We start from the raw sequence: 23,436 nt of genomic DNA on the forward strand, positions 1-23,436 counted from the left end.
TAACCCCCTTTAATTTAGAACATCTTAACTTTAGACTTTAAAAACGATGGATAGGATGGTTTTTGCAGCTAAACAAAACTCAAAATGAAAGGTACACTTTCAAACTATTATATTATTAAACTACTATACAGAAAAACCATCACCATAAACAAGTAGGCCTGTAGAGTAGGTAAGTTTGGGCAAACTTTGCAACAGGAAAGAAGAATCGACTGATTCTGTCTGTGTGTTTAGTAGGGATGAGTCGGTCGCGACCGATTCGTTCACAACGAACGAATCCCGAACGTGAACGACAAGAACTGGTTCCCCAAAACAAGAAGAACTGGTTCTTTGATTCTTTTTTTTTTAAACATAAAACAAAAATGTGGTCACGTAAATAAAATATACAAACAAACAGAACTTCGTCTCCCCGCGACTTATATTGATTGAGTCTAAAACGTTCTCAAAGATTCAGCATCTTGGGTCATACCATTCGACGTGGGGCTACTCATATATCCCCCTACTTTTCCGAAAATAGACTTGACCTCCATCTGTTTATTGGATAAACGCATTTCCCAATCCCAGGAGTCTTTGCTCCATTCTACGTCAATTCAAGAACAAACAAAGAAATTAAACTGCAGTTCGTATTTTTTATTTATGACCATGAAAGTTCTGTAATGCCTGAATAATGAAGAATTAAATGTAAAGTATAATAAAATTATAAATATAAAACCATGAATGACATATAGAGAGTAAGCAAGTGGCATAAATATTGGTGGGACGTTTGGTTATACTATATAGTATATCTTGTCGATTTTCACGGGGGGTAGAGCCTAGAAGTCGCTTAAATTATGCTAAGGGCCGTCTCGCGGGGGCGGGGGGGGGGGGGCAGACACCAGTGAGATTCCCTGTCAAATGACATAATCTGACGTAACGAACGAATCAAAACGAACGAATCAAACAAACAAATCGTTATAGTGAACTGAACTGAAAGAACTAGTTCCCGGAAAATAATCATTTTGCCCATCGCTAGTGTTTAGCCATGCATATGATTGGGTGAAAAAAGTTCAAACCTATTGGCTTAGAAATTCAGGGGAGGAGCTAATTAGCATATAACTGGAACGCGTTCTGAACTTTCCTGAATATGGCAAGCCAACCCCGACAGAAAACGCCCTCCTTTAGTCACGCATCACCTTCATTACCCGTAAAAACGCTGTAAAATGTAGAAAAACAGCGTATTTTACGCCTTCATGTGCAAAAATGCACCTCTTTTTACGCGGCAATGAAGCCTTTCAAGAACGTGCGTAAAAAACACAGTTTTGAGCATCAAACCGCGCGTAAAATACGCGCGTTTGTGAATATCACAAGGCGCGTAAAATACGGCGTCTTTCTAGTATGCTTATAATCTCCGCCCTTCTTTTCTCTCAGCCAATGCATTTGAAGTGTATGCGCCCAATTGCTGAACATGACAAGCAGATCCAATCAGTTCAGCACAGATCTGCTTGTGACAATTTATCCTCTCATTTGTTATTAGTTGTAGCGTCATATAGATATATATCAGTGAATCCGAAATAAACCGTGTGGTCAGCGTGGCCCAATCGATAGAGACTCTTGCACTATTGTCAGATTTGTGCTTTTGTCAGATGGTCACCTTTTATGATCGCAATGGTTTTTAGTCAGCAAGCCAGACCTCCTGTGTTAAAAGTTCCATATTCAGTGCCTTTTTAGTCAGCCAGCCAGATCATCTCGGTGTCTTGTTACACGCTTTATAAGTTAATTATATTTAACTTATTATAGCCATGGAGCCTTTATTTTCGTGGAGTTATCGTTGCATCCTCTTTTGTTCAATCAATATAAATACACAGTGGAAAGGAGTGAGAGGCAGTCATAGAGAGAGACACTGATGAACTGGGGAGCCAAGTAGCCTAACTGATAGGCTTAAGAGGCCCATCAGCCTACACCAACATTGTTAACTGTCATACACAGCTAAACAAGCAAATGAAAAATTAAATACTAACGCAACTGACATTTTTATTAGGCTATTAACAATATCATAAAAATGATACCGTAATGCACCCATTCTTTGTCTTTGGATATTTTGAATAAAAGGATCAATAATTGGCGAATCGCAATGATCGCAAGAAGAGGAACGTGAGAGTCATTGAGCAGCAGCTGAACCAGTCTAAAAATCCCTTTATCACTAAAACAATTTTAGTGATTAAAGGTCACCACAGCGCCTAAAAGCCATCAACGTCATTCATGTTAGGTAAAGGGAAGAACCTTGGACACGAGAAGTTAACGGAGAAATCTGACAATAGATGGATTCGATCCGACAACCTCTTGCCTACAGAGCAAGCGTCTCTATCGATTGGGCCACACTGACCACATGGTTTATTTCGGATTCACTGATATATATCTATTAGTGCTGTCAAGCGATTAAAATATTTAATCGCGATTAATCGGATGATGTCATAGTTAACTCACGATTAATCGCGAGCAATCGCGATTAATCGCTATTCTTTTTTCTATGCTAAATATTCCTTGATTTCTTTGTCCCATAAATTTTTCTCTCTTTAATGCTCTTATCAAGATGGAGAAGTGCATCGGCTTGCCTTGTGCAAATGTTTTTTTTATTGAAAACAACATTAGCATACACTGATCAAAACAGGACGATACAAAAAAAATGCCTATAGTGCAATTAAACGATGAACATACAAAGATACTGCCTTGAACATAGCAGTCAGGCTACTGCTTCTTTGTTTTGAGCCCAAAAAAATCGAAAACAAATAAAAGAATTGCGTTAATCGCGCGATAAAAAAATTAACGCCGTTAAAATTGGTTTATGTTAACGACGTTAATTACGCGTTTAACTGACAGCACTAATATCTATATGACGCTACAACGGATTACAAATGAGAGAAGAAATCGTGACAAGCAGATCTGTGCTGAACTGATTTGGTCTGCTTGTCTTGTTCAGCGATTGGGCGCAAACACTTCAAATGCATTGGCTGAGAGAAAAGTAGGGCGGAGATTATTAGCATACTCGAAAGACGCCGTATTTTACGCGCGTTGTGATGTGCAAACACGCGTATTTTTGCACGCGGTTTGATGCTCAAAACGGCGTAAACGGCTTAAATAGCGGTGCATTTTTGCGCATGACGCGTAAAATATGCAGTTTTTCTACATTTTACGGCGTTTTTTACAGCATAATGAAGGTGGTACGTGACTAAATTAGGGCGTTTTCTGTCGGGGATGGCTTGCCATACCTGAACGCGTTCTGGAACGTGCACCGAAGTGCCTTCAGAACGTGTGCTGCAGCCTGTCCTCCTAGAAAATACGACCGCATAGGTCGTTTGTACCGCCCCAAATTACGACCCACTGGAGCGTATCAAAATGTAGCGCCTCTAGCGGTCATGCAAATAACGACATTCTGAAGTCTCGGGGCCGCTCGTGGACGCTCGTGGTTGCTCGTGGTTGCTCGGGACGCGCCTAGCTAACCCTCTCCCGGTATCACGCCAAGGCGTAAAATAGATACGTCTGTCCACATCGCAAGGCGTGTTCAGGGTCACGCTTTGCCTGACCAAAGCGTCACCCTGAACACGCGTCCTTCTCCATTCGAAATGAATGGGGGAATAGCACCAACAGGGGGCGATACGTTCTCCTAGCATGTGGTGAAATTGTTACGTAGCCATATTAATCGTTATTATCTGAATGGGAAATGCAATATTTTAGGACAGATACACCATTAAACATGTTTCTAATGACATTTCTAGTGAGAAATGTACATTTTCCTTGCATAATCTTCAGTCAGTGAATGTGTATGATCTTTATTATCTGAATGGGAAATGCCATATTTTAGGATCGATTCACCGTTAAACGTGTTTCTAATAACATTTCTAGCGAGAAATATACTTTTTACTAGCATAATCTTCAGTCAGTGATTGTGTCTGATCTTTAGTTTTATAGTTATTAGGAAGATTTAATCGTCTCGCTCGCATGTTTCAACGACGTCAGGTTGCTAGGGACGCTGCTTTCGCTCAACTAGCAGCTCACGTGTTTCCTGCGTTTGTGTTATTAAACCGTTACTTTATGTAACTTTTAATGATATTGTAATAACCACAGGCGAGGTATTGAGCGAAGTAAGCTTGATAGCAGGTTTATTGGATTCCACAATCGGACAGGCAGGCACAGCTCGGTTGGAAAAAATAACTCACATTTTTGCTAAATCTATTCATTTGATGAGTAGGCTATAAGGATATAAGGATACAACCCGGTATAAGGACAACGCCCATACACTTTATTATACAGGTTTATTGGATTCAACAATCGGACAGGCAGGCACAGCTCCACCGGAAAACTACAACAACCAAAACTCCCGCCCGGAAGGAAACCCCCGGAACCCCCTCTCAGAAGGCCCGCCCCTTCCTCCCAAACCCTGTGACGTGAAACCCGTTTATCTGAGAGCCAACCCAGTCGCCAAAAGCATACGTTGACAGTGTACGTTTTCGTGAACACTGGATTACGTCGCATTTCAACATAAAATAGCGTGTTAGCACACACACACACACACACACACACACTCACACACACACACACACACACACACACACACACACACACACACACACACACACACACACACACACACACACACACACACACAATGCATTTCGCTGCTAAAACAACAACTTGGGCTGCTTCTAGGACATTTTGGGTGGATTTTTTAACGGTATGTGGGCTGGACGTTTTTTGCAGGCAGGACCTGGCAACCCTGCACTGTTGCCCGAGGTGCAGAAATGCTCCAGAACAGATCTGGATCCACCATGGCCAAAATAATTGTCATGAATAGCATGAATAGATTCATGCATTATCATTCAACTAGAACATGTGTTTTTACAGTATAGAGTGGTGGAGGAATGACGTATGTTGGCCAACCCGGAAGTGAGCGTCGACCTGGGTTTCCCTTGACAAAAAGCCAACGGGTTTTTCCATTGGATTTTGGATTATTGCAGAAAAATTAGCATCTTTGAAGCACCTCCACAAAAACTGAAAATAAATAAATAAATAAAAATAACTGTGATCGAAAGAACGAAATGTAAACCAATGCATTCTGAATGGGAGTGTTTCTCCGATTTTTCCATGCTACACAGAACGAAATGTAATCCCATGCAAATAAAGCCATAATAATTTAAATATCATTATTCTCCTCAGTGTGTAGGGTGGTATTCTATTTTTTTCAACGGGGCTGCATCCAGTCACTTGACCGTCATGGTTGCTATGGTGGTTGCTATCGACCAGCCCCTCTAATCCTTACATGGATCTAAAAACCACGCGGCAAAGGAGCTGCCGTCCATTGTGTTGTTTTTGTCCTAAACTAGGGTCCGATGGTTAAAAAATAGACGGATATTCCAAGGTATCCTTAAAAGGCAGCTTGGATGTTTTTATTTTCTGCAGTTTAGACTTCTTCTATAACCTATTTTTGAAAGCAAAACACCAAGCTCAATGATTTAACGAGGCAGGGTTATTTGAAACAATTTATTAAATATATATTTGTGAGAGGTCATTCCTTCTCCTGAGTTTTCTTCCTATTTATGTCTAGTGTACAACCCTACTGTCCACAAGCATCACCCCCCCCTCCCCATATGGATTTGGAGAATTGTTGCCACGTCCCAGTGGTTGAGGTATCATATATATGAAAGAGGGCATTCAATTATACTACAATGATCAATTAGGAGGCCGAAGCCCTAAAGGAAGTGATGCAATAGGTGACTGCAGGTTGACAACATTTAAGTAAGCTGTACTTTGAGGTCTCTTATATATCAAAGGGGGTCTCAAATGATGCATACGCTTCAACCTGTGGCTCCAGCCCTACAGGAAATGACTCAGCAAGTGCTCCATCTCGTTGCACCTGCACCCAGCGGCTCGCTTGCAAGATTTTGGCCTGAAGTTCTTTCCAGACCTACACCGTAGCCATCCAACCTGCATATCTGAGAATCAGGCCTCTCTTTAATAATGACAAAAAGTTATGAGAGAAATACACATTAACTTTTGTCTCATAAGCGGCATGGTGCCGGCTCCTTTTGACCGTTTGACCCCAGACTTCTGGGGGAATAGCTGAATCAATTCATTAGTCAATCAGAAGCATGGAAATATCTTCCCGGTGGCGTAAGAGGGCGAACAACGCTTCCAGGCAATTGCAACGGTGCCACACATGAGCATATTCGAACATGTTTAATGGTAGTAATTAGCTGTCGAAATTGGAGGCCTTAATCAATAATGAGCAGCTATTGATTTGCTTCCCGATAGAAATTTGTGACAAATGACATGTTATTTAGCATCTACACGTTGAGCCAAAGACACCCAGCATGACACTCTAGCAAATGGTAACATGTATTTTACATGGTACACCTAGGTCTAGGACATGATCTCGGTGTAGCAAGAGGGCGAGCTTGATCTCATTGGACTCAGCTTAACGTGTAGAGGCTAAATAACATGTAATTTGTCAAAAATCTCCATCGGGAAGCAAATCTATAGCTGGTCATTATTGTTAAAGGCCTCCAAAATCGACAGCTAATTACTACCCTGAAACATATTCAAATATGATCATGTGTGGCACTGTTGCAATCGCCTCGAAACGTAGATGTCAAAGCACACCTTGTTTGCCCCGTTACGCCACCGGGAAGATATTTTCATACTTCTTATGGATTGATTCATATTTTAAGGTTCTCGGAGTGAGACTTTAAACGGCTGCAGCAGAAGTGTTGAGACGAAAGATGATATCAAGACATTTATAGAATATTCCCATTCACATTATGATTCTTCGTCATAACATTCGACCAAACATCCTTTACAGTCACCGAGCGAGGATTATGAAAGTCCAGGCCCCCCCTTCCTGCACTCGGGGTCCGACTGGGTCAAGTTTCGGTGCGGGGGTCCCAGTTAGGCCTTAGAATAAGGTATTCAAATTTCAGGGCGGTAGGACGTTCCTATCTCAAAAACTGTTTTTCCACCACATTCTGAACCATTAGGTCTTGCAGGTAACACTTCTGAGGGGCTTTGTCCAAATGACAGTCCATTTGGGAAAACTTTTTTTCTCTAAGGGCTAGAACTCCAAATCTCTGATATGTCGTTCTCGGGGCCCCGGGAAATGTGTGTAAACATTTTAGCCTCCCTAGCTATCTCGAAAAGGCCGGAAAAGGGGCGTGACCTCCAACAGTACAGTAAATGTACATAAGACAGAGGTTAGTTTCTAGTCCCCATTTTTTGTGGGATGGAGGTGTACATTTGTGGCTTAAGGTGTGTAGACACAGCTGGCCTGTGGCCACGTTTTTGAAGTCTGAGGTCAAAAGGTCAAAAGGAGCCGGCACCACGCCGCTTATGAGATAACAAAAAGTTAACGTGTATTTCTCTCGTAACTTTTTGTCATTATTAAAGAGAAGCCTGATTCTCAGATATGCGTGTTGGATGGCTAGGGTGTAGGTCTGGGAAGAACTTCAGGCCAAAATCTTGCAAGCGAGCCGCTGGGTGCAGGTGCAACGAGATGGAGCACTTGCTGAGTCATTTCCTGTAGGGCTGGAGCCACAGGTTGAAGCGTATGCGTCTTTTGAGACCCCCTTTCATATATAAGAGACCTCAAAGTACAGCTTACTTAAATGTTGTCGACCTGCAGTCACCTATTGCATCACTTCCTTTAGGGCTTCGGCCTCCTAATTGATCATTGTGGTATAATTGAATGCCTTCTTTCATATATATGATACCTCCACCACTGGGACGTGGCAACAATTCTCCAAATCCATATGGGGAGGGGGGGGTGATGCTTGTGGACAGTAGGGTTGTACACTAGACATAAATAGGAAGCAAACTCAGGAGAAGGAATGACCTCTCACAAATATATATTTAATAAATTGTTTCAAATAACCCTGCCTCGTTAAATCATTGAGCTTGGTGTTTTGCTTTCAAAAATAGGTTAAAGAAGAAGTCTAAACTGCAGAAAATAGAAACATCCAAGCTGCCTTTTAAGGGTACCTTGGAATATCTGTCTATTTTTTAACCATCGGACCCTAGTTAACGACAAAAACAACACAATGGACGGCAGCTCCTTTGCCGCGTGGTTTTTAGTGCCATGTAAGGATTAGAGGGGCTGGTCGATAGCAACCACCATAGCAACCACGACGGTCAAGTGACTGGATGCAACCCCGTTGAAAAAAATAGAATACCACCCTACACACTGAGGAGAATAATGATATTTAAATGATTATGACCATGAAGTCTTTATTTGCATGGGTTTACATTTCGTTCTGTGTAGCATGGAAAAATCGGAGAAACACTCCCATTCAGAATGCATTGGTTTACATTTCGTTCTTTGGAGCACAGTTATTTTTATTTATTTATTTTCAGTTTTTGTGGAGGTGCTTCAAAGATGCTAATTTTTCTGCAATAATCCAAAATCCAATGGAAAAACCCGTTGGCTTTTTGTCAAGGGAAAACCAGGTTGACGCTCACTTCCGGGTTGGCCAACATACGTCATCCCTCCACCACTCTATACTGTAAAAACACATGTTCAAGTTGAATGATAATGCATGAATCTATTCATGCTATTCATGACAATTATTTTGGCCATGGTGGATCCAGATCTGCTCCGGAGCATTTCTGCACCTCGGGCAACAGCGCAGGGTTGCCAGGTCCTGCCTGCAAAAAACGTCCCACATACCGTTCAAAATCCACCCAAAATGTCCTAGAAGCAGCCCAAGTTGTTGTTGTAGCAGCGAAATGCATTGTGTGTGTGTGTGTGTGTGTGTGTGTGTGTGTGTGTGTGTGTGTGTGTGCGTGTGTGTGTGTGTGTGTGTGCGTGTGTGCGTGTGTGCGTGTGTGTGTGTGTGTGTGTGTGTGTGTGTGTGTGTGTGTGTGTGTGTGTGTGTGTGTGTGTGCGTGTGTGTGTGCTTAGCACGCTATTTTATGTTGAAATGCGACGTAATCCAGTGTTCACGAAAACGTACACTGTCAACGTATGCTTTTGGCGACTGGGTTGGCTCTCAGATAAACGGGTTTCTAACAAGATGATATTGTAGCGTCACAGGGTTTGGGAGGAAGGGGCGGGCCTTCTGAGAGGGGGTTCCGGGGGTTTCCTTCCGGGCGGGAGTTTTGGTTGTTGTAGTTTTCCGGTGGAGCTGTGAAAGTGTATGTGCGTTGTCCTTATACCGGGTTGTATCCTTATATCCTTATAGCCTACTCATCAAATGAATAGATTTAGCAAAAAATGTGAGTTATTTTTTCCAACCGTTGATTTGAGTTTTGATCTTAAATCATTTACACCTGAATAAAATGGCTAAAACCCTACATGCATAGAGCAAAAACATATATGTGGCATACATACCTCCCGCGACCTGTAGAGGTGCTCGTTTTTGATACGCTCCAGTGGGTCGTAATCAGTGGCAGTACAAACGACCCATACGGTCGTAACATTTTGCGGACTTGTTGGTGTGCTGAGACGCGTACTGAGTGGCGTTCACGCGTGCTGATACGCGGTAAAGTTGTTCAGAACGCGTGCTGATGCCATGGACATATTATAAAATGGACAACGGATTCCAAAATGGCGCCTATTCATTCCTATGTAAACTGCTCAATGGCGCAGGGAAACATCAAGGAGAGATATGCTTCCGCATCATTGGTCTATAGCTACGCCCTGCTTCATGACGTACCGGATGCAGAAATATTCTTGTTTTTTAATATTGTTAGCATTGTAGCATCATAAGCGAGAGGTCTGAGCGATCGCAGTCGCATTGTTTACCGACCATGGAAGTAATCCCCCGATGATTCTCTATATGTTGAACAATTATTATTTTAGATTAGTTTGCCCCTTTTTGACTTTATAAGAAAAGCACCTTGTATGTACTTTTTTGAATGTTAAAACAGAAATAATAATTACCACTCGTGTTTCTGAAACGAGAATCAAATGCCCAATATATACACAGACCCATCAGCTGGTGTACCCCGGGAACTCACAAGGTGTTAGGAAGCAAAGGAGTCTGAAATGACCCCACATGGTATCATGGACCTATTATGTAAGCGAGAAAACAAAAACAAGTAATGCTGAAACTGAATCTCAAACTTGATCCTGAAATGTATTTAACATGAAGTATTGTACAGGGAGAGGGCTGTGGCCACAATCGATGGAGGAGGCAGTCAGGTGTGCAGGAAGACAACAACAGGAGTATGATGGACAGGGATCTGACATGGAAAGGGAATTTTTTTATTTAAACATTCAGAGGAAATCAGGCCTACTGTAGGCCTATGTAAATAAGATTAAAGATGTCGAGGATAGTATAAATGATAACTGTAAATGGCAGGTGTACTTTGCTTTTGATGGAGCCATAATGTAATATTAATAAAAAAAAAAATATTTATGGGCACCTTTCAGGCCACTTAAACACCTTAAGCATAATTAATAAAATATTAAAGAATACTTGGGTGGAGCGTGTTTGTCACTTATGTGAAAGAGCTGGAAAGAGCTGGAGTAACGGAATAAGATGCAGCTGGGCAGGGCGCTGAGAGGTGATGCATGAGGCATGATGGTGGCACGGCAGACAAGTACAGGAGCATGATGGACTGGGATCTGATGAGGTAACAAAGATTTTTTAACTTAAGATAAAATATACTCTGAAGTTTCCAGTTCTGAAAACAGAAGAGAAGGGGTTTAGTCAAGGCTTTGTATCATTAATAAGATAGACTGTGACAAACAATCAATAACAAACAAAAAAATAAAACTAAGTCTTAGTTTAAAGCCCACTCATCACATCAAGGTGCAGGCCAAGAGTGGAAACATAGAACAAAGACTCACATCACAAACTCAGACAGTCACAACATGAAAAAAACACATAAATACATGAAACATTTACTTAACTACGAGACCATAGACCCACATCACGAACTCAGAAAGTCACAATATGTAAAAAAATATATAAATGCATGAGACATTTACATAAATACGAGACCATAAGATATGTTTGGGTTACTCTTGATCTTATCTTAAAAACAAAATACACATAACATTAAGAAAAGAAGGGAAGAAAATAAAAGTAATAATAGATAAAGCTAAACTCAGTTAGTGATGGGCATACATTTAAATGTACAAAAATTACAGAGGTCATTGATCGGATGTGCTGTTCAAAAAGAAATGCACTATTAAACTATGCCTTGTGCTCCGTTATGCAAGCTCCAAGTCTACAATTGAACAATGTCTTTTTGAAGTTTTGAGTGCTTTGTGCCCACTTGTGCTCTGTCATGCAAGCTCCAAGTGTCACACTGCTTAAGAAACAGATTCCTTCCAACTAACTATTTACGAAAAATGCAATCAATAACTTATGTACAAATAAATGGTTACATTTCAACCAGCCACGAAGTTGGAGTGGCCTACACACATAAATAATTGTAATACACCAACATTCTTAACTGTCATGCATAGGTAGCTAAACAAGCAAATGAAAAATGAAATACCAGACTAATGTTAGACTATTAACAATAATATAAAATGATACCGTAATGCACCTGTTCTTTGTCTTTGGATCTTTTGAATAAATGGATCAATATATGGTGAATCACAATAATCGCAAGCAGAGGACCGTGAGAGTTATTGAGCAGCAGCTGAACCAGTCTAAAAATCGGACACGTTAACGGAGCACTGAACTACGCCCTCTCGGATGCCAGGTCGAAATAACATTTGGTTCACTACGACTCCTTTCAGCTGCACACCCCTCCTTCTCCAGCAAAAAATAATTAGAGAGAACGGCTAATAAAACGCTTGAGGTGGCGTTTTGAAAAGGACATGGCATAAAGATAATTATGAGCCTTTGATTGATATCCAGAAATGTTTTGCGGAGACACATTCCTGTTCCCCACTTGTATTGGAGTGAACGGAGATATCTACTTCTGGGTCCCTTGAATCGAGGGACCCGTCAACAGCCCACTTAAACAGCAGCAATACCAGGCTTGGCCGCTGAGCACTGGTGGATTGCGGAAGTATGCTCTGTTCCTGGGGGCTTGGCCGCTACGCGTAAAATAACGTGCTGCTTTAGTGCGTGTAACGCATCTACACGCCTTAACCAATAGTTCCCTATGCAAAAATGCTGATTTTCAACGCCTCTAACGCGAGTGACGCGTTCAGTGTGGCCGCAACTTTAGGCCCTGTCCACATGGACGAAAACAATCAGAAATTTCTCCGTAATGATGGACTCATTGCATTGCCCTCACTTCACATCTGAAAGTAAGGATCTCTCTCCTGCTCGTGTTTGTGTTAACTATTGGTTTCTGACGGAGAGGGATAGGGTTAACCCCAGAACTAACCATAGCACAGATGCTTTGGGTTGGAAAATGCTAATGTAGGTTGTGATACTAGATTCAGAGACATACACATTACATTCTTAAGATTCATCTTCAGAAAAACTGATATTTCGGTAAAACAAGAATAACTGATTGGATGAGAATAATTCGGTTGGACGGCCGGAACCCGTCTGAAAACATGTGTACTGAGAGGGAGAGCGAGAGAGAGAGAGAGATGAGGAATGTCACAGAAGTCAGGTGTGAATTCTCAGCCGTGTTCACACCTCTCGGAATATAATTACCACCCGGTTGCTAGGCGATAATAATCTGCTCGGAAACACACTGCCAGCCGTGATCATCATCGCATAGAATAGGCGAGATGCTGAAAGTTTTTTGTTTTTTTTAAGCAACTGAAATCAGCTGTTTTGTATAGCTGCACGAGTTAGCCAACGGTTCAGAGAGTTTAATTACAAAAACTATTGTACTTTACTAAAAGGCTAATCAACGTAATTTATATTGCGCTTTTCGAAATACTCGAAGACAATTGACGCACTCGGAAGACTCGAAGTGTCAATGGCGTTAATAGAGATTTTAGCTTTAAAAACTACAACAAGCAACAAAAAAGAAGCAACTGAAAAGTTGCTTGTTGAGACTCTGCACGTAGCGTTGTTGAATTTTTCAACAGCGTTGAGACCTAAAAAGTAGGCTAGACCAAAAGCGACAGACAAACCTCCCTCTGCAAGACCAAACAGAGAGAGAGGCTACCAGCATTAAGGAAGTGCAGACATGTTGCCAGTGTTTCACTGTCTGCCACGTGAGCAGAATATGAATCACAAGGTGTGTTGTTGGTGCATCCCAGCACAGGCGTGCTAAATATAGCCCCCTCACACACCTCCCTGTGAGGAGGATGGCGTTCTCCCCTTTTTTATTCAGCATTCACTTCCTCTCTCTCCCTCCCTATCTCCCGCATCTCTTTCTTCCTGTCTTCCCCTCTCTTTCTTTCTCTCTCCCTTCCCTCTCCCACTCTCTATTCCACTCCCCCATCTCTTTCTCCCCCCTCCACCCTGTCTCTCCTCACCTCTCTCTTCCTCCCCCTCGGTCTCTCTCCCTTGATCCCTATCCCTCTCCTCTTTCTCCCTCCTCCTCCCCTTCACTTCCTCCCACTCAGAAGAAATGTTAATGAAGTCCCCCCCTACTGAGGTGCACCGCAGTGGGGGAGAGAAAGGGAGGGAAAAGGGGGTGGGGGGAGTCGGGAGATTGGGAGACAGCGATCGCAGAAGGGAGATGGAGGGGTGCGACACGATAGGTCTCTTAGTTTGAGGTACAAAAATAAGGAAATAAAAGTCAAGGGACTTGACTGGGAACAAATGATGAGGAGGGTAAAGGAGAGAGGGGGGAGGAGAGAAAAGGAGAGATGGGGGAGGAGGGGAAAGGAGAGAGGGAGGAGGAGGTGGAGGTAGAGATGGAGGAGGAGGAGGAGGAGAGGTAGATGGAGGAGGAGAGAGATGAAAAGGTAAAAAGGGAGGAGGGGTAGTCATCTATCTAGGCTGGTGAGATGCAGATCTCTGTTTGATAATCTCTCCCTATTTCTCTCGAATGACTTAATTCATTTTAGCAGTAAAAACATGGTTTTAAATCAATGATGAGGGGAGATGACGTGAGGGAGTCAAAACAAATATTTGCCGTCAGTTCGGCGCTAAACAACCTGAAGGAACCAGAGCTTCATGCAGCAATTCACAAAGCTGCCCTATTTTTTTTCTGCAGTTTTTGTATTTTGCAGTGCATAACGTTTTGAATTTTCTTTTTTTCTGTAATGCTATATTTGGCTGACCCCAGCTGTCACCTATGTCTGAGACCATAAGAGGATCATGAATTTGTGCTCGGCTAATCACTTAGCCGAATTTCTTGTTTTTTTATTTCACAAAAAAACAAGAAATAGATGCAAGCACTCTTCAGACATTAGATTCGACCAAGACAAACAAAGAGTTAGCGGCGAGCAAACAGTATAAGCTCATCAGTCATGCAGTCATAATGTTCAAGTAATGTTTAAATAGATGGTTGGCATTATAACCCGGGATTCATAGTAGTTTTCTCCCTTGGGTCAGAGGGACTGAGGGAGGCGGTGGAAACTGTGGAACCGGACACCAAACCCGGCTTAAACCATAATATCAACAAATCCACTTGATTGAAGGTATTAGGTGTGTGTGTGTGTGTGTGTGTGTGTGTGTGTGTGTGTGTGTGTGTGTGTGTGTGTGTGTGTTTTAATGCAGACTAGTAGTGGATGGCACACAGAGATTGTGCCATCCTTCAACAACACGCATGCTCTGTGTTCGCCAATCTACTTATCGAGTCTTAAAAACAAGATGGCGTCGACGGGTGAACTACTGATGGTAATGTGTGTATAAAATGTCCTTTTTAATAAACAATCTGTACACTTACAAAGTTAGCCTCGTTTTATATTTTAAGACCCTTATTATACTTCCAAAGAAGTGTCTGGCTACTTCTAGCCTTTTAAGTGTTTTTTTACCATAACACATGTGCCCATTGTTCCATGTTTATTGCGTTTTGGTGGAATCGGCTAAAAACATCCAATTTAAGAATCTGTATACATGCGCCTTTTTGCTCCATAACGAACATCCCAACTCGTTCATCATACTAAACATATCCGAGATCCATTTTACACCGAATTTGTCCTTTAAGCAGTCTTCTTGTCAGTGAAATGTCAGCCATTCTTGTGTTTTCTGGTCATATGACTTCAAAAACTCTTCAAGCCAAGCCCATCTCACATGACTGAAACCCAGTCAGTGTAAATATAACTCTTCAGGAGAGTTCTCCCCTTTAAGGATACAAACATAACTTTCTTCAGTCAGAAGGATCCGTACCGGTCTCAAGACCTGGTGAACATTTCCGTGTTCTCTTTGACTGAAATTAAGAAAGTTGTTAAACTAACGAAGATATAAACATATACAAAATATAAACAAATTCTCTGTAAATTCAAATAGTCTGCTACTTCTGGCTGAAGGCTTTTGTAGAGTGGTAGCTTCCCATTGGCTGTCCCCCCAGCTCAAAGCCCCCAGGTCCTCTGAACCCACTGGGTCTGTCTGCTCAAACCTTTACCCCCTTTCTCACTATCACTCAGAAAGCATTTTTTTAAACTTGTACGCTGAAGTTCTGCTGGGCGGAACTTCGGGTGTTTACTAAGCGTCTAAAACATTAAGGCGTAAATAATTAATGCTTATTCTCCGGCTTACGATGCGTTGCTCGGCAACGACGAGAGTGACCAACTCATGGTTGAGGCGGTGAGTCAGGAGAGTCTTTCACCGTCAGGGCTGTGTAGAACACTGTTTCATGTATTGTTTTCAGGATTGTATTTTTCACATCCCTTTTTTTGTTTTGTTTTAATCTTCGAAGTCCAAAATCCTGCGGCAGTAGCTCGTAGGCTAGCTCTCTCCCCCTCCCTCTCTGTCAGCTTCCCCTCCACCATATCAAATATTAACACTCCCCACATGACTCCCCCCTCCGCCTCACGCACCCACACACTCTCTCAACTATCCCTCTCTACTCTCTACCCCCTCCCCCATCTCCCCGAATAACTGGAGATAAGAAAAGCGTTTATAACGAGCAGCGTGGACACAAAGAAATGTTTCAGCACGCTCTGTGATCGATGGCAAGAGCTACGTGCACACAACTCACATGAACAGTGACGAGGATGGGGGACGGGGGACGGGGGGGAGGTTGTGTGATCTCTTTGAAGCCTCTGAAGCCGTCCAAGATATCAGTGAGTCATCGTTACCTCATCCTCAATCATTAAAAAGATCTGCTTCTTTGGTTAAAAAAAACTCTGCGGGATGGTCGATAATATCTTTGAGTAAAACTGTGTTCCTAATATCTGCTCCTCGCTGCTGGGGCTCAAGAACCAAAATGGCCTCTGACAGTTGTCAGCTGAAACAACAGAGCAGAAAGTTCTTTGTTTATTCTTCAACAAACATTCCCTCTACATCTCGTCACTGCGCCGCTTTTACCAGGATATAATTGATGTCAAAGGAGGATAGATCGTTGCAGGTGAACTTGCGATAGCAAGACGTTTCGAAGGATATATTATCGACTATAATCCCCATTAGCTCTCTTTCTCTCATTCTCTCTTTGTGTCTGTCTCTGTCTCACACGCCCTCTGTCAATTTGAATAGCTTTATTGGAAAATGTACATTTACATAACGGACACAACTAAACATACAAACATCTCTCTCTCTCTCTCTCTCTCTCTCTCTCTCACAGGATGACTTCCTGTTCAGTGTGTCTATAGTCAGTGGTCTGGTCTGTATTATTCTGGCCGTCGTCAAGTTCATGCTGGGCAGAGTCCTCACCAGCAAGGCCCTGATCACTGATGGTAGGACACGCACGCACGCACGCACACACACACACAGTCATGATCACTGATGGTAGGACACACATTCACTCACACTCTCACACACACACACACACACACTCTCACACACACTCTCTCACACACACACACACACACAATCACACAGCACCCTGATCAAAAACGGGTGCGTTTGTTTCAGGGTTCAACTCCCTGGTGGGCGGGGTGATGGGGTTCTCCATCCTGCTGAGCGCGGAGGTGTTTAAGCACCAGCCCACCGTGTGGTACCTGGACGGGGCCATTGGGGTCCTCATGGGACTCATCATCCTGGCCTACGGCGTGAAGTGAGCATTCTGCTTTCTTCTGTTCCTCGTTCAGAGAGGCTGAATGTTACGTTTGATGTCAAACTAGCATTATAATTATTATTGATTCGATTGTTGTTTGATTTGCGGGATCAGTGTCATAACAGAAAGGCCACGGAAAATAACAATAGAAATTGAAAAAATAATGAAAAAATGCACTTGTGTCGGTATAAACATGATGACATGATGAGATGACCAAATTAAAGACAAGATGTTTTTGAGGTGTGGTCAGCATTCTGTTCCGTTTCAGACTCCTTCTGGACATGGTGCCGCGCATGAGACAGACCAGGAACTACGAACGCTTCGAGTGACCCCAACCCGGGGGGGGGGGTACAGAGAGGGGAAGGAGGGGCTGACAACATCCGAAGGCCGGCTTGGTGGGTGTGGTCCCCCAATGGCCACAACCCCACCCTTCGAGGAAGGACATTTGCTGCGTCTCCACGGCCGAGCAGACGGATTTGAGTGTTTCCGCATGTCACTACACAGCCCCCCCCCCCCACACACACACACAAACACACACACACACCACCACCCTTAGAGTCTGTTTGATCATGTTTTGTGTTTTCTTGTGATACAGCGGACCGGCGCAGTCTGAGGGCTGCTGCGTCGGACCGCCGACAAGATTCACTAATTCATGAAACGGAAATAATTAGTGATAATATAGACCGTTTTCACACATCGGGGCCGATGCACAAAGCAAACTGAAGCTGACCGAATGGTGTGGGGTGATTTGAACAAACTGAAAGGTTTTTTATTATGATTTGATAATGGTTTAGTACTAGGAGTTGTGTTGTGGAGACCTGGTTTCCTAGTTGTAGCTGGTTTAATTATATATTTTTTTAAGGCCACAATTAAATGGAGCAAAGCAAAATAGGCTGTTGAACGCTCCTTCGGAGCCCTGTGTTGGGAGGTTTTGGAGGAAGGCCTTTTTTTTTCCACCTGTTGCCAACTATCAATGGTATTAAATCTGTTAAGATAAAACCAAACTGTAATTAAAGGTATATAATATGGTTGATTACTCCGATAACCCAGGAAGACGCAGGCTCAGGACATGTTAAGATAAGATACAATTGTATTAATCCTGTGAGGGAAATTCAGGATAAGTGGTCAATCTTTCAGCTGCAATATCTGAAAAGTGTGAGGGGAAAGAAATCAGCCAATCAAATGGCTGCCTCAGAATCCAAGAGGTCGCATTATCCCGCCCATTTCACAGAGACGTCGTTCTCCGTATAAAGCAGCACCCAGCTGTTTAAGTAGCACAACAGTAGAGGGAGCCCACATGCTGTAATTAATTCAAACTGGCCCCATTACAAAAAACTATAAATATACATATTTATTTTATTAGAATATAAGCACATATATTTAATCTCATGAGTCACTAGTTAGTTTGGTTAGTTTAGATAGGGTTTTCCAACTAGTTTACAGGGGAAACTGAATAAGCACAGGATGTAAGATACTTTTATTTAATCTTCACGCTGAGAACAGGATTTAATGTATGTTCGGGTTAGCTTGCCTTTACCTCACAAGGACACCGGCTCACCACGATGAACTCTACAATGACTCATCGAGGAATATCACGTCTGTGACTTTGCATGCTCCATCTCTGAGCACACACTAAAATATTCATCAACCTAAGTAGCACACCAACCCCATCTCAGTGGTCCGAGCCTTAGCTGTATCGCCACGGCAGCACATGAATCTATACATTTTCATATTTCTACAATATGTAAGACTTAATTATGTTATGAACATTTGAAGCTGAAATGCGTTCAAAGTGAGAGCTGAAGGCGAGCGTACGCATTCATTCTTCCTAGAAAGACTGTGAATGTATATTTCGGAAGGACTGTGCTTCTATATTCATGACAATTTGAATGTGCATATACTGTATTGTAAAATGTCAGTTTTTTTGAATGGCAATTTTGTGTGTGAATACGTGTGTGTGCCTTAGTTTTGTGAGAGGTTGAAGATGGTTTGCTAATTGATACTTCAAGGGTGTAAAAAAGAAAAATGGGTACTTCGGGTGAAGGTGTGCCTCACTTCTGTTCACCAAACACAGGACATCTCTAGCATGCAACCAGCGCACCAGTCCACATGCGAGGTAGAAAATAATGCTGTTTCATTGTTTGTGCGCCACACACACACACACACACACACACCACACACACACACACACACACACACACACACACAAAAACACAGGCAAGCTAACATGCACGCACATTAAAACACAGGCTAGCTTACACCCACACACAGACAGGCTAGCTTACACAAATACACACACATACACATTAAAACACAGGCTAGCTAACATGCACGCACACATTAAAACACAGGCTAGCTTACGCACACACACACACACACACACTGAAACACAGGCTAGCTTACACACACACACACACACACACACACACACACATTGTAACACAGGTTAGCTTACACACACACGGTCCTCATGATGGTAGCTTTCGTGTGATTGTGTAAATACTGTATTCCTGTGATGTTATTCAGCTGTAGAGTCGAAATTAATACAGAGACTGTTGTCACAGAAAAAAAAAACTTTATTTAAAAATAAAGTTATATCTCTCTTGTTTGTCAAGGACTGTGAAAACAAAAAGAAAAGAAAGAAAAAAGTTGTCATTTCGTTATTACATTTTCCGCAACATGTTCTCAACCTTGCCAGACTTTTGCTAGGACCCCGGCTTCTACAGACGGGTCATAGTTATTGATTATTGGTCAACTGTTTTTTACCCCCAAAGAGGATTAATTCGGTAAACTAAATGAAAAAATAACAAAGAAAGAAATAGTGAATAAAGTTTTATGTTTCGCCAAGTTATACACCGAAGAACTGTATAATACCCACCGATAAAAAAACCAACAACATTGATACAGAAAACAATGAAATGCTTTAACAGAACAGGGCTAGCGCGATTAGCAAGAAGTGAACAAGGCCCTTCTGCACCACAGCTCAAAACTTTATATCTGCCCTATTGGAAATATTAATCTTTACCATCAATAATAATAATAGCTTACGACTATGGAAACAGAATATACCTCAAGTCCTGGATTGACAATCGATTGGAATATTGACAGATCTAATTAAATGCAGTGACAACATAGTAAATAGGACGCATGATTATCGCATGATTATTTCAGATTCCCTCCAACGAAAGTCCTAACCCTCCACGGGACTCGCACATGTCCACCCAGCGTCTGTGGTCTGAACATGGGGACTGCCTAAGCCAAGCCTGAAGCAGAACATAAAGGGAAATAAAAGGCACATGACGATGTTCATAGAACCGACTTGGCTGATGAACCCACGACAAACCTCACCAGAGTTGATCCGTCAGTCGGCCATACATGGGTATCGTTCTGCACATGGACATGGAGGGAGTGGAACCATTTATCCACCAAACCCACATATTCAGAACAGGTGATTTGTATATGATTTTTATGGTTATAACGGTCCATGAGCTGTATACATTTTATTTTGATGTGAACAAAGTGTTTGCGTGCACAGAAACAGGCTTTTACTGTGAGCAGCGCAGGCTTTAATGGTGGGAGACGACTGAGTCATAAACATGTGGTATGCATGTTATTCCTCAGGTAGGCCGACATGTTATAGCCATCCATCACCATCATGTGTAGACATCTCCAGATCTGGTCAGAACACGACGATGAAGAGGATTATCTCACAACAATAAACCCTAGACGGCCTCTGCTCGCTTTCTAAATAACTTTGGAATGACGTAACGCTGCCACTCAAACTGACTTCTGAGTTACGGAGACAACAGAAGGTAACAGAAAGACCAAGTTAGTTTCAAACATTGAGATACTGGTCTGCGTGTAGGCCTACCTCGTGCTGCGATTGTTAGCATGTGTCTGCCACATCGGTCTGTTTCCTGAACAAAACATGGTGATGGAAAAACAAATAAATCTGGTTACCGTCTTTCTCTCGCTTCTACTATCCCTCTCACCATAAATTAAATATATACAAAGAAAATAAAATGAAAAAGAAATCCCTCCCATAAATAAACAGATTTTAATTAAAAAAAAAAGATAAAGTTCTGTATACAAAATAAATATAAAGGATAATAATTTGATAACCCATATTAACAATATATAGTGTGACTAATCATTTTGTTAAATCTCTAAATAGATTAACAGTGCATTTTTTCATTGATGACCGGTAGGCCTACCTACTACTATGGTTTTTGTATTGATCTTAAATATTTCTTCTCCTGAATAGGCTGCAGGCAAATCTAAAACCGATGTGTTTTCACATCGTTTTTACCCCAGCTGTCGAGGTGGTATTAGTGCGCGTTCCACTATTCCGGACAACCTAGCGAAACAAGATCAACAACAGCGCCAGGACGCGAACTCTACACCGATGCGCAATAAATCGACATTTTACGCAAACCTACTTTTTTATTCATCAACTTTTTTCACAGCCTTTTTTTTGCGTGGGAGTTCATTCATAAACAGACACACCTCTGTCCGTATGTCATCAATCGGCCGGAGAAACAAATCTTGTTTTCAAACGGTACCCTAGTTCAGTCCAGGTTGTGTAGCATAAACCCTCATTAAATCACAGATATGACAGCGGCAGCTCCAAGCCCCTCCCACTTCCGGTGGGAGGTTCAACGTCAGGAAATTTGTTGTAAAACAAATGCTTGATCCAAAACGAGGCATTTGATTGTGTTTCTCTACAGGCTTCGCTCGCTCAACCGCACTGAAGATCCTGTTTTTCATCATGTGTTATCGGTACGCCCGTTCAACTGGAAAATATAAATAATGCGGGAAACTACCCCCCCCCCCCCACAAGGGTCTCCTCGCCGACGTCACTGTCGCCATGACGATCTCCTTGGCACATCACAACCGTTGCAGAGCAGAAGAAAATAAAAAGCAGACTGATTTGAAGATGTGTCTGGCAACCATTCAAAGCAGAGATAACAATCATCAGAATAATAATAATAATACAAATAAAAAAGAAATAAATCTACGATATTTGTCTGGTTTTGAGCCAGGCAAGAAGCCAGTCAGTACAGTGTAAAACTATATCTTAAGGCCTGCAGTCTGCCCCGTGTGTGTGTGTGTGTGCTCGCTTGCCTGTGTTATGTTTTTGTGTGTGTACATTTGGTGTTTGTGTGTGAAGTAATTGCGCTTATTTGTGTGTCTTTTTGTGAGTGTATGTATGTTAGTCAGAGTATGTGTGGGGTCAGAGGTCAGGGCCTTTGTGCCTCACAGTCCAGTGTAAAACTACCTTCAGGGCCACAAATAGTCTGAATCATTTCGCTACAGAGGAGAGGAGTGTGTGTGTGTGTGTGTGTGTGTGTGTGTGTGTGTGTGTGTGTGTGTGTGTGTGTGTGTGTGTGTGTGTGTGTGTGTGTGTGTGTGTGTGTGTGTGTGTGTCTTTCTCTTGTGCTCGCCTCAGGTTCTCCGCATCGAGTTGCTGTGGAGACGGGCAGAGGTGAAGACACCTCTGGTTACTCTCAGCTGATTTCATAGAGGGGGGGAGATTCTCCTCGTCCTTGAGTGTGTGTGCGTGCGTCTGTCAAATAGGGCTTTACACGTCTCTCTGTAGCTCCTCCTCTTTCGACTGTCATCACAAGGCTCACTCCAAATCCACCTCCTCTTCATGTGCGTGTGTTTGTGTATGTGTGTGCGCGTGTGAGAATGACAACACACACACACCCCCACAACAATCTTCCCAGACGGGGGCGGGGCTGGGGGCCGCTCACAGGGCATGCTCTCCCCTAAGGGCCGGGGTTTTTCGGGGCGGGGGTTTTGGGGCGTGTGTCTCCCCTCCCGTGTCCCCCCCTGTGGGCGGGGCTATAGGCAGCCCTGGCAGAGCGCCACCTGACCCTTCATGTAGTCGCGGCAGGGGCAGACGCGGCGCAGCGAGGGGTGGGCCCCGGCGCAGCTGAACAGCAGCAGGTCCTGCTGGAAGATGCAGTGGCGCCGTTCCTCGCTGTAGGCCGGCACCAGGGTGTCAGCGCTGGACTCTACCGTCTGGCAGTCCACCCCAAACCTGAGGGAGGAGAGCAGGGGTTAGGTGGTACGTCAATGGTAGGGGTGTGAATCACAGTGTTCCTCACGATACGATACGCGATACATGGCCCGCGATACCCATAATATCACTATACAGCGATTCTGTAATAAACTATATACTGTTAAACAATCCTATTCATCACAATATATGTCTCACGATGAATACAAAACAGAGGCGGAGTGGCCGTCGGGACGATCGGGAGATTTCCCGGTCGGCGCCAGCGAGTTCAGGTGGACCGGCCCACAATTGTGTAGCGGCCTGCGAAGTCAGTTGGACCGGCCCACAGTTGTGAGCGGCTGCGAGGCGTCTGCAAGCCGGCCCTGAGCATAATTTATTCCCCGCCAAGACGCCGTGAAAATCCCCGAAATAAA

At 43.0% G+C, this 23,436-nt stretch overlaps 2 protein-coding genes across 3 annotated transcripts in view; one reads left to right on the forward strand and one right to left on the reverse strand.

The window, feature by feature from the left end:
- Nucleotides 1–19,169, forward strand: part of LOC132455153 (transmembrane protein 163a) — a 67,416-nt gene extending 48,247 nt beyond the window's left edge. The window contains exons 6-8 of the mRNA XM_060048901.1: nucleotides 16,567–16,678; nucleotides 16,857–16,998; nucleotides 17,267–19,169. Coding sequence (XP_059904884.1) covers nucleotides 16,567–16,678; nucleotides 16,857–16,998; nucleotides 17,267–17,327 — 315 coding nt within the window. The 3' untranslated portion in view covers nucleotides 17,328–19,169. The remainder of the gene's footprint in view (nucleotides 1–16,566; nucleotides 16,679–16,856; nucleotides 16,999–17,266) is intronic.
- Nucleotides 19,170–19,553: 384 nt separating this feature from the next.
- The window catches only part of mgat5 (alpha-1,6-mannosylglycoprotein 6-beta-N-acetylglucosaminyltransferase), a 136,918-nt gene continuing 133,035 nt past the window's right edge, over nucleotides 19,554–23,436 (reverse strand). For both annotated transcript variants that reach the window (XM_060048883.1, XM_060048884.1), the window contains exon 17: nucleotides 19,554–23,044. In XM_060048883.1, the coding sequence (XP_059904866.1) occupies nucleotides 22,846–23,044 (199 nt within the window). In that variant the 3' untranslated portion in view covers nucleotides 19,554–22,845. The remainder of the gene's footprint in view (nucleotides 23,045–23,436) is intronic.

The sequence above is a fragment of the Gadus macrocephalus genome, chromosome 4, assembly GCF_031168955.1.
Source record: "Gadus macrocephalus chromosome 4, ASM3116895v1".
NCBI classification, from domain to species: Eukaryota; Metazoa; Chordata; class Actinopteri; order Gadiformes; family Gadidae; genus Gadus; species Gadus macrocephalus.